Source organism: Dama dama, chromosome 22 (assembly GCF_033118175.1).
Source record: "Dama dama isolate Ldn47 chromosome 22, ASM3311817v1, whole genome shotgun sequence".
In the NCBI taxonomy this organism is placed as follows: Eukaryota; Metazoa; Chordata; class Mammalia; order Artiodactyla; family Cervidae; genus Dama; species Dama dama.
In genome coordinates this window covers 41,652,378-41,664,737 of record NC_083702.1, presented here as the reverse complement: position 1 = coordinate 41,664,737, position 12,360 = coordinate 41,652,378, and the positions used below count along the sequence as shown (strand labels likewise).

Here is a 12,360-nt window from a genome sequence, read left to right as displayed (position 1 = left end):
ATCAGATCCACGTTGCTGTGAAACTGACAGAATGCAACAAGCACTTTTTAAAAAAGAGTTAGGAATGACACAGTAAAGAGAGATGTTATGGAATTCTTGATGTTCCAGATAATCCCTAATACCTTGTTTCCACTAATCAAACTATAGCTTGGAAAGAAGAGCTAAAATGTTTTCAACTAAAGCCAAAAAATGTACTACAAGGTCTTTCAGCGATCTTTAAGATAAAAATTTTGCATAAATGTTGCCTTAGATATATTATTTGTTATCTACTCCTCTTACCATTCTTGCATTCTTTTCTCCAGCTCTGGCAATAGGAATTTACTATGGAAGGCATTTATTGATGAAATATTAGAAAAGATTTTATTCACCAGCTCTCCTGAAAATGAACCTCGATTTGCTTCTTCCAATAGTTTGCAATAAAATACCTGAATAAGAGAATAAAGCAAATATTACTTCAAATTTATTGGTTAACCATCTAGCATTGTGCTAAGGCACACAGTGGGCTCTTAATAACTTTTTGTTGAATAAATGTAAAAGTTCATGATTCAAGAAATCAATCACTTTTGAAATGTAGAAATGAGCATATGCTTTGATAGAGAAAGACCAGAAATTAGAATTAGGAAACTAATTCTAACCTAGGCTGTGCCTCTATCTACTAATCTCTTCTGTTCCAGAGAAATTTCCAATCGAGGTTAATGGTGAAACAGGAAGAAAGGGGCCGGGAACAACTTCAGAAAGAATGACATAGCCCAAGAACACAACATAAACCAATTAGAATCAAACAGGTCCAAGATGACAGACAAGCCAACTTCAACTAGGCTTTGATCTTCAATCAGCAAGCTAAATGACACCCTCAGAGGCACCACGACAGTCCCAAGGCACTCTCAAAAGACCAAAAAGTGGGTGGTGGCCCAATTCCTAGAAATTTCCACCCCTTCCCCAAAATAGTTGGAATAATCTTTCCACTCATTAGCCTATGAAGTTACCCAGCTCATAAAAACTGATTATGCCGCATTTTGGGGCCACAACACTTGCCTTCTGTGATGGCCCACACTCTGTCTGTGGAGTGTGTTTCTCTCTGAATAAATCCACTTTTTATCTATCACTTTGTCTCTCACTGAATTCTTTCTGTGATGAGACATCGAGAACCTGAGCTTCATTACTGTAGGTTTTAGGTGAATGTCAAGTCCCAGCCATGTGTGTTAGAGTCCTAAGCAGAGTTTTGGCCAGGCTTGAGTCCTGGAACATGGGTTGAAGTTCAAATCTGAGAAAAATGGTTTCAATAGGATTTACCCTTCCTATCCATAGGCAGAGTTAAGAGATGTGGAAAATGATATATATGCACAATAATTGTATTTTCCACTCCTCTTTATATTTTGAATGACTTTTATGTATTACATGTTGCCCTTTATTATAATTTATTGGCATAAATCTCATCTTCCCTATTTAAACTGTACACTCTTTGGGGACAGAGAACACTGTGAATTAGTTCTCATAGCATGACAGGCACTTAATAAAAAGGCAGTCAACATATGAACAAAAGAGTATTTTGGTTCTCAGATGTTTTCCTGCTTTACAAAGTAATAATGTATGGTAACTTAAAACTCAGAAATGAGCATAAAAAAATCTTTTCTTATACATAATAACAGGTATTTTAAAGACAGTAAAAATAGTTTTGCAGTCTTAGCTCTACTCCAGTAGGGCTACTATACCTCTTAATTGCCATTCTGTTAAATGTAGGCAGAAGGAAGTCTGTTCTTTCATAATGTCCAGATGGTTGTTTATTTTCTAAATTCACCTCTATTGCATTTTCTTGGGAGGCAAAAAGAATACAAAATTATGTCCTTAGAGACTCCAATAGGATATTTTACCAATTAAGACTCTAAATTCTAAAAGGTCAGCCAATGTCACTAACAAGATACTATGGCTGGAAAAAAGAAAGAAAAAAAAGTGCAACCTGATAAGAGGAAAAAGCACATTTCCACTAGAAGAATATCTAAAAGTTTCAGGTTTGTAATCTCCATTAGAAGGGACATTATTTCAAAGGTAGAAATCAACATAAATTGATTGATTTATGGTGAAATTCCTTGGAAAGTGAGTATTTGAGTCACAAACTCATTACTTTGGAGAACACAAGTCTTAATCAGGCCCCTTCAGGCTCACCCTAACAGGCAACATAGCTTAGTCCAGGGACTCCTGATGAGGAGGCATGCCCAGGATGACCTGTTTCCACAAAGTTCCATTTTCCAATTGCTACAGTGGGACAAGCCTTCTTGAAAGTAACACTCAAACATAATACTCATTTTCTCTTCTAATAAGAGGAGTCTATATCTGCAATCTACCAATTATCTTGATCTTTTATCAATGTAACAGGATTAAGGGGCCATTGTGTTGAACAGTTATTCTTAATGATGCATTTTAAAACTTTTTTTGCGAATGTATACTTGAGATGATTCACGAGCCTCTACCATGATAAAAGTACAAAATGTTATTCACATATTCAACAACTGTTAACACCAGGCACTGTTTTTAACTTTTCATGCAAGGCTGAACAAGTGAAATCTCAAATTTCCATCTGGTCCTATGACTGTAGGCAATTCCAATCACTCTCAATGGCTGAACAGCAAGTGAGACAAGAATCAGTGATGTATTCATGCCAGTACCAGAATCTCCTATTTAGTAACATGGTCTTCAGGATCACAATAAAGGGTCAAGAAACAGAGTAGGGTTTAGGGTTGAAAGACACAGATAAAGACCCATAAGAGAGTCTTTCAATCTGTTTTCTATGAATTATGAAACCTTTATACCTAATTAATTCACTGACAAAGTTGAAAATGTTAGCAGTTTCCTTGAGGAAACAGCCAGAAATAGGCAAGTCCTTCTTGCAGTTTCTAAAACACTTTAATTACTAAGTTAAAGTGATGTATAATGACAAAAATAAAGTAATTCTGAAAGAGAAAATATTACCTGATCTAAGAGATCAAGTCGGCTGACATAAGCTCTTTCCGTAAGCAAAAGTTCATTGGCTATTTTGTGAAGTTTTTGCTCATCAGTCTCCTAAAAACAGACGAGAAATTCACATATTAGTAAAGAAAGCTTGGATGGTATTTCTAAAGTAATAAACATTATCAAATGGTTTCATCAAAAGTTTTCTTAAGCTTCTCACATACCCAATTTCCTTAAGTCATCGAGGAACATCTAACCAGAAATGAACAAAACTAGACATCAGCAATCTGCTAGATTTAACCTATGACAACTTCTTTAGGTTATAACTTCTCTGATCTCTGTATCAATTAACAGTATCATCCATCTTTTCCCTGAAACATCTTTTATTTTTTTTATTTCCCAGGTACTACACTTTCCTCATTTCCCCTCTACCTCTTTCAGGCTACTCTTTGCACATGCTTGAATCACTTTATTAGCTCTATGCACAGAACTTTTTAGCTTAAAATTTCTTTTTAATTATAGAAAATTTCAATCTTATATAGAACTAGAGAAAACAGTAAAGCAAATTCCCATGTGTCCATCACCAAGATCCAACATCAACTCATTGTTAATGGTCTTTCATCTATGCTGCTACCCATCTCCCCTCTACCTACGTTATTTTTAATTAAATCCATACTTTATTATTTCCTCAGTTTACATCTATTTAACTCTTAAATATCTTTGTATAACCTTACTAGTGCCATGAGGATAGGAACATTTTCCCCTTGTTAACTGATCCATCTCTTGTGTCTACTACAGTGTTTCAATAAACTGGCATTCAATAAAATATCACTGAATGAATGATGAACAGCAGTCACACATGCCTAAATATTGCTGGACATTTATTATTGCTTTGACATGTTGTAAATCTAAGACCTCATTACCTTTTCTGTAAAATCTCCATCCTACCACCATCCTTGGACCTTACCAACCCAGCAGTGGTTCTATCCCTTTCTAGTCAGCTGACTTAAATTACTTCAAGCTTAGTTCCCTATCACAAAATCCAGTCAGCCACCAACTCCTATTCATAATATTCTGTCTTTAGCATCATCTTTTAAGTTCTCATCACTAGTACCCTGTTTGCTCATACCGTATCTCAAGCCCAGGCCAATCAACAGTTGTCTAATTATTTGATTCCATTATTTTGGTGGCTCTAACCCACCTTGAGGGCTTCCCTGGTGGCTCAGAGGTTAAAGCATCTGTCTGCAATGCAGGAGACCTGGGTTCAATCCCCCTGGGTCGGGAAGATCCCCTGGAGAAGGAAATGGCAATCCACTCCAGTATTCTTGCCTGGTGAATCCCATGGACGGAGAAGCCTGGTAGGCTACAGTCGACGGGGTCGCAAAGAGTCAGACACGACTGAGCGACTTCACTTTCACTTAACCCACCTTGAATACTATTGTATAAGGAATCCTTCTAAAACTCTGCTCTGCTCACCTAATTCTAATTCTAATAGGAAAGGGAAAAAAAGTCTCCAACAGTCCTCTTCTCACTAACAGGATAAAATCTAGGCTCTATGTACCATTCAGAGTTGTTTCTACCTACTTACTTTTCTGAAATACTCTTTTCATTCTCGGAGAGTATGAATATAATGAGTTTAGTAAAAACTTTAGTACCAAAGCAGACCAAAGTATACTTTAAGCCAGTGTCTAATGTGTATAAAGGCTACATTTTGAACTCTGTATAAAATGCTATGAAGTTGTGTAAATATTTCATGGTATTAAACATATACGACATCTACTTTATGCTTTATATGCAATGTATATTCTAATGTGAAAAGTTACCATGTTGCTTCTTACATTACCACTGAATTGAGATATTTTTATGTGAGTCTTTAGGATAAAGTGACATAATGCTGTTTAAATAATTTGTGGTCTCAGAAACACTGAAATAGGAACTACATAGCAATCAAATTCCACAATTTGTCAAGATTTTGGTTTAACTTAATAAATTCAGAGTAAAGTACTAGCATTGTTGCTTGCCTGCCCGGCATCCCTCCCTTCCCCTTATCTCTTAATGGTATCCAGATTTGGTTGGTGTGTCTATCCCAGTACTGTAATCTTTCCGTTGCGGAAACTGACCTTATCCACAGATGAAAAGGGAGCCCTGAATGGTGTCGCTATCAACGGTATACAGCAATTGGTTTAGGAGCCAATGTGACATGAGACAATATGCAATGGCAGCTTTGGAAAAGAAGGCTCCCTACCCTTAACGAAGAAACAAAGAAAAAGAGATCTGTTTGCTGCTCCATGTAGATGAGGGCATGTGCAGGCCTAAGTGCTAAAAGGCAGTCATCTCATAACCACAGAAATGAAGCCAATAAACCTCCTTATTATTTAAGGAGGCTGAGAAAAACATCTACTTCTGCCTTATTCACTACGCCAAAACCTTTGACTGTGTGGATCACAACAAACTGTGGAAAATTCTTAAAAAGATGGGAATATCAGACCACCTGACCTGCCTCCTGAGAAATCTGTATGCAGGTCAAGAAAAGCAACAGTTAGAACTGGACATGGAACAACGGACTGGTTTCAAACTGGGAAAGGAGTATGTCAAATCTGTATACTGTCACCCTGCTTATTTAAGTTATATGCAGAGTACATCATGAGAAATGCCAGGGTGGATGAAGCACAAGCTGGAATCACAATTGCCAGGGAAATACCAATAACTTCAGATATGCAGATGATACCACCCTTATGGCAGAAAGAGAAGAGGAACTAAAGAGTCTCTTGATGAAAGTGAAACAGGAGAGTGAAAAAGCTGGCTTAGAACTCAACATTCATTGCTTCTTGGCCTTTTGGCTAAGATCAAGTGTAGAACTCAACATTATAAAAACTAAGATCATGGCATCCGGTCCCATCAATTCATGGCAAAGAGATGGGGAAACAATGGAAACAGTGACAGACTTTATTTTCTTGGACTCCAAAATCACTGAAAATTGTGACTGCAACCATTAAATTAAAGACACTTGCTCCTTGGAAGAAAAGCTATGACAAAATAAAAATCAGACATTACTTTGCCAACAAAGGTCCACCTAGTCAAAGCTATGGTTTTTCCAGTAGTCGTGCAGGATGTGACTGCTGCACTATAAAGAAAGCTGAAGAATTGATGCTTTTGAACTGTGGTGTTGGAGAAGACTTTTGAGATTCCCTTGGACTGCAAGGAGATCCAACCAGTTCATCCTAAGGGAGATCAGTCCTGAATATTCATTGGAAGGACTGATGCTGAAACTGAAGCTCTAATACTTTGGCCACCTGATGAGAAGAACTGACTCACTGGAAAAGACCCTGATGCTGGGAAAGATTGAAGGCATGAGGAGAAGGGGACGACAGAGGATGAGATGGTTAGATGGCATCACTGACTCAATGGACATGAATTTGAGCAAGCTCTGGGAGTTGGTGATGGACAGGGAAGCCTGGCATGCTGCAGTCCATGAGGTCACAAAGAGTTGGACACAACTGAGTGACTGAACCGACTGACTGATGAGTAGTCCTGCTGTTACCGGTAGCATCCTGATCAATATAAAAAACTTAAAATACTAAAAAACATATGCAGTATATTCCATGAAACAAACTTTCAAGGAACTTTTAGATGATCATTATTTATAGAGAAGAAAATAAAATACCTAATGAACTAAAAATGTTACTTACAAAGCTATAAGTATAATAAGTAAATACATAAGAAAAGATGCTCAACATCACTCATTATTAGAGAAATGCAAATCAAAACCGCAATGAGGTATCATTACACGCCAGTCAGGTTGGCTGCTATCCAAAAGTCTACAAGCAATAAATGCTGGAGAGGGTGTGGAGAAAAGGGAACCCTCTTACACTGTTGGTGGGAATGCAAACTAGTACAGCCGCTATGGAAAACAGTGTGGAGATTTCTTAAAAAACTGGAAATAGAACTGCCATATGACCCAGCAATCCCACTTCTGGGCATACACACTGAGGAAACCAGATCTGAAAGAGACACGTGCACCCCAATGTTCATCGCAGCACTGTTTATAATAGCCAGGACATGGAAGCAACCTAGATGCCCATCAGCAGATGAATGGATAAGGAAGCTGTGGTACATATTCACCATGGAATATTACTCAGCCATTAAAAAGAATTCATTTGAACCAGTCCTAATGAGATGGATGAAGCTGGAGCCCATTATACAGAGTGAAGTAAGCCAGAAAGATAAAGAACATTACAGCATACTAACACATATATATGGAATTTAGAAAGGTGATAACGATAACCCTATATGCAAAACAGAAAAAGAGACACAGAAATACAGAACAGACTTTTGAACTTTGTGGGAGAATGTGAGGGTGGGATATTTCAAAAGAACAGCATGTATACTATCTATGGTGAAGCAGATCACCGGCCCAGGTGGGATGCATGAAACAGGTGCTCCGGCCTGGTGCACTGGGAGGACCCGGGGGAGTCGGGTGGAGGGGGAGGTGGGAGGGGGGATCGGGATTGGGAATACATGTAAATCCATGGCTGATTCATATCAATGTATGACAAAACCCACTGGAAAAAAAAAAAGAAATCTACTGATTCAGAATAAGTTATATCTTGTTTCACATACAGGAAATACTGACCTGCATGAACACTACAGCTATTTGTTTCAGGTTTTAAGCCAGATTTACTGGGATAAAATTACAAATAAGTGAATAGTTCTAGGAGTTTTGACAAAGGCTTACAATCATGTTACTACCACCACAATCAAGACAGGTAACATTTCTATCGAAACTCTTCTTAGGTATCTGTAGTCAATCACATTCCTCTTCTACCACTAACTCCTAGTAATGCTGATCTGGTTTGTTCCAGAAAGACATGTAAATGGAATCACAAAGTATGTATGTGTCTTTTGCGTCTTGCTTCTTTCACTTATCAAAAAGCATTTGAGATACATCCAAGTTGTTATTAGTATTAGCACTCCATCCTTTTCCAGCCCTTCATTTTATTCTTATAGTGGTGATATCTCTTTGACCCACCATGTTCTTTTCTATCTTCTAATGCTAGGATTTCTAACAGAAATCTTTAAAGAAAACAACCCAGCAGAATTTGTGCTATGATAAAATAATACATTTTATGAGTCAGAGAATTCACTAAACAACAGATTATACTGTCTACTACTGCTATGCGATGAGGTCACCCCTGAGGAAGAAGAGGAAGTGGAATAGGAAGCTTATAAGAAAAAGTCTTTTGTTGACTGCAAATTATACTTTAGCTGATTGTGGCAAATTGTGGGCATTCTGGTCATATTTTGCAAAATCCAAGGGAATGCCAGCAGTTATTTATAAAAACTATACTCCTTCCACACAGATGGTCTTCTATCATTAGGTCCCTGACCTTGCCAAAGCCAACACAAAGATAAGCAAAAGTAAACTTGCTAACAAATGGTTTAATCACTCATATATAAGGTTTGTGAAAAGTTACAAGGGACTTTATGGTGAAAGTGAGGACATCACAGAGTTATGAAGAATTTTTTAGGTTAATCACAACAATAATGTTGATAATATCACCATAATAAGAATAGCTAACAATTATTCACTTATTGATTGTTATGTGTGGGATCCCCTGGTAGATGGTCAAGAATCTGCCTGCAATGTGGGAGACCCAGGTTTGATCCCTGGGTTGGGAAGATCCCCTGGAATAGGAAATGGAGCAGACTGTTACAAGCATTTTACACAGACTGACTGGTCCTTACAACAAGTCTATAAAATGGGCACCAATATTATCCCTATGTTATATGTAGTATACATATACAACAAAATTCCAGAGCGTAAAAAAAAAAACAAGACTCAAAAGAGGCCAGGAAACTCGCCCAAGGTTACACAGGTCTAAATCAGATTTTATTTATATAGCAGAGTATGTGATTTTGAGTAACTATTAGTAAATGGTTGGCTTTCACTCTAATCTTCTTTGCAACAAAAACTGAGACTATTACTTGCCTACAAGTGAACAGACTAATAAAATACTAACTATCCATTTAAAAATGGGAATGAGCATTTTAATTTATATACTAGTTATTTTTCCAACATAAATTTTACTTAAAGCAGACTTCTAAGCATTTTAGTAATAATTATCAGGTATAATAATTTCAGTCACATTTGATGTAATAATATGATGGCTTCCAAATTTTAAAAAATTGGTTTAGTTCCTGAAACTTGCTTACATTTCAGAAACATATATATTTCAGTACATTTAGGGAGAAGTATATGATCTCTCTGTATCCACAGGACTCTATTACTCTATCAGACTTACGCTTAAATAATAAACCAAGGAGTTTTAGAACTGTTGGTACATTGGGGCTGTAGCCTGATATTTTTTTAAATAGCCCTTTACTAAGAAGTCATTTGTTTTTGTAATTCTTGGGAAAACAATAATGGTTACACAATACTGACTGGATGAGTAATCTCATTTGGTTCTTTTGGAACTGAATACACAGGCCTGACTTTACAAAATAAGTATAAATATGCTATTTGAAAAGTATCTTACATTTGATATACCTCTATAAAGGGATTATTTTTTAATTCCATTTTTACTTATAAATATATACTGTATTAAAAGCTGATTTTCAGAGTATTTCCTCGAACAAAAATACACCAGAGTATAATTAAACTATCAGAACTGAAAAAGTAAGATACACTTCCCTTATAATAAAAGACTATACAATTTATTTTGCCCTACTTCTCTCTGCTTAATACATTCCTAGGCTATTATTGTGTACCTTTAAACCTCCAATAATCTTTTCACAGAGACCTGCTCCTTTTCACTAGGGTCAGGGTCAGCCCAGTTATTAGTCAATGTACCCGCTGGCACATTGCAGTGTCAATTCTATCTCCTTTGCAGATGTCACCAACTCCTGCAGCTCTTTTCAGACCTTTTGGCATGACTCTTCCATATGGCAGGAACTGGGACAAAGAGCAGCTCACAGAGTTCATTCACTGGATAGGCTGAAAATGCTTGTGTGGAGCCAGCAATTCACTCTTCTGAATATTAGTGCCATACTCCCTGTCACTTGCTTCAAAACTACCAAGAAAGGGAGTAGATATTTTGAAAAGAATTTTGGAAATGCCAATGAGCAACTGTTTCCTGAAAGATTCCTTAAGGGTAGAATCTTAACTTATTTAAAAATGAATCAGATATTGACATTATGCTTTATAATTCTTCAATAAATGTTCTCATGTCACTTTATTTTAAGCAGCTTTTTTCCTAAAAACACTGAATCAAAGCTACTAAAAGTTCTTATAGCCTTCTTCATATATATATTTATAACATACTAAATATGTTATATATAAAACTATATATATATAAAATAAATTATCAGGTTTTATAGAATGGATGTTTCTTGCTCGTGGGGAATTTCTATCCAAATCTGTCATCAGTTAACTATACTCTTCAGTTTAGCAATAAGGAGTTTATGATCTGAGCTAGTAACTGACTGAAGTGAAGTGGAAGTCGCTCAGTTGTGTCCTGCTCTTTGCGAACCCAGTTCTCCTGCATTGCAGGAAGATTCTTTACCAGCTGAGCCACAAGGGAAGCCTTGTAAGTGACTGAGTTAAATTCAATTCAGGTTTGTGAAAACAAAGTTCTTATTCTGCTGCCACCTTATAAATAAGAGAACTTCCCCTGGATCTAGGGAAGAAGAAAATGAGAAGGTATGGGAATAAAACACAGATTTTGTATTTTAATAAGATCATATAATAATGCCATAAGTAAGGTCACATGGTCTCAGGGTCAGGAAGAAATGTATTACTACGTACACATTATAAGAAAAAGAGAACAACCACTATAACATGTAGGCATTATACCTTTCCCTGCCTCATAATATAGTCTCACAAGCATAAATAGTCTGTTACTTTAACATGATCCTTCAGGAAGTTTTGGGAGCAAAAGCCAAGCCTAATTGAGACCAGCACCAATACTTTCCCAGTCTACATCCTCAACACTGTTTATCAAATTCGAAAGTAAGAGCTTTAAACCTGAAGGTTTAAATTACGTCTTTTTGATAGAGGTTGCAGAGGAGAGAGGAACAGAGCCTGAACCGAGGAGGACAATTTGGTTACCTGCACAAGATCAGACAGAAAATGACAACGAGAGGGAAACTTTGCTCTTATACACAATTTCATATACATTATTAGACTAAGGTGTCCTTTGGGTTTAGCAGAAATTTAAGACCAAACATCAAGAAAATATAATATATACTCAGAATCAATAACTGAATTAACCTATCCCAAGCCAAGGCAGAATATCACAGTAACTAGGTCACATGATATTTCTGATGACAGTACAGCCTTGTACAGATTAGTGTTTTACATGGTAATAATCTATGATGTTCAGGCAGGACAAACAAACAAAACATAAAAAACCTAAGTTAATGGGCAAGAGGCATGCAAACTTATCTGTGTATCCTGTAAGGAGTACCTCAGTTTAAAGAAGAACTAAGAGTGAGGTGCTGGGATCTTCAGCAGGCACAATATGCTGAATGTCTATCAAGGGACATCTCAGATCATGAGTCTATTCATTTAGATTTACAAATAAGGAAACGGGATTTTTATTTTTTGTTTTATTTAACAAACATACAGCTCACATTGTGTCAAGGCACTGTTCTCTATACTTTACAACTATTAAAAGATCTACACCTTGTAAAAATGTTAAGAAGTAGGTAATATTACCTCCATTTTATAGATCAGGCAACCTGAGGTACACAGAGGTTTAAGGTGACCTGCTCAAGGTCACATAGCTGGTAAGTAGCTGAGCTGGAATTCAACCTGAGAAAGTCTGGTTCTTGAGCCTGTCTTCCTGTTGCTCTGTTTTGCTTTTGTTTTTTTAAGCCACATACAACAACCGCTGTTTTTCCAAGTTCTGATCTTTCTATTTCTTACAACCACACTAAACTGAATCTTTGTGCACACTGTGGCCTCCAAGCACCTGACTTTCCCAAATCTCCTGGTTCACATTAACATTCTGTTAAACCCAATCCCTGATTCTGTTGTCCCGCTGCTCTTCGCTCTGCTGCAAGGCCAATCCCACTTCAAGTTAGCTTTCTCTTTCTTGAGTTCCAGGCCACTCAGCAAGCTGGAGAGACTGCTGACTGGTCCCACCATCTTGGACCTGAGTCCTCAGAGTCTTGGTCACAAGGCACCACAAAAGCTGATCTCTCCACTGTCTTCAAACTCAAAGTCCCATTCTTTGAAGATATTCCACTGGCCTTTACGGCAGGGGGTACCAACCGCCGGTCTACAGACTGCTACTGGTCCATGGCCTGTTAGGAACCAGGCTGCACAGCAGGAGATGAGCGCCAGGTGAAATCTAAACCACCTAACCCTACCCCCGCCCATGGAAAAATTGTCTTCCATGAAATCGGTCCCTG

At 37.3% G+C, this 12,360-nt stretch overlaps 1 protein-coding gene across 7 annotated transcripts in view; it reads right to left on the bottom strand.

Moving 5' to 3' along the window:
• Positions 1–12,360, bottom strand: part of FGD4 (FYVE, RhoGEF and PH domain containing 4) — a 226,209-nt gene that overhangs the window by 41,714 nt on the left and 172,135 nt on the right. For all 7 annotated transcript variants that reach the window (XM_061125259.1, XM_061125254.1, XM_061125258.1 and 4 more), the window contains exons 5-6: positions 2,968–3,057; positions 280–425 (exon numbers count right to left, since the gene is read on the bottom strand). In XM_061125259.1, coding sequence (XP_060981242.1) covers positions 280–425; positions 2,968–3,057 — 236 coding nt within the window. The remainder of the gene's footprint in view (positions 1–279; positions 426–2,967; positions 3,058–12,360) is intronic.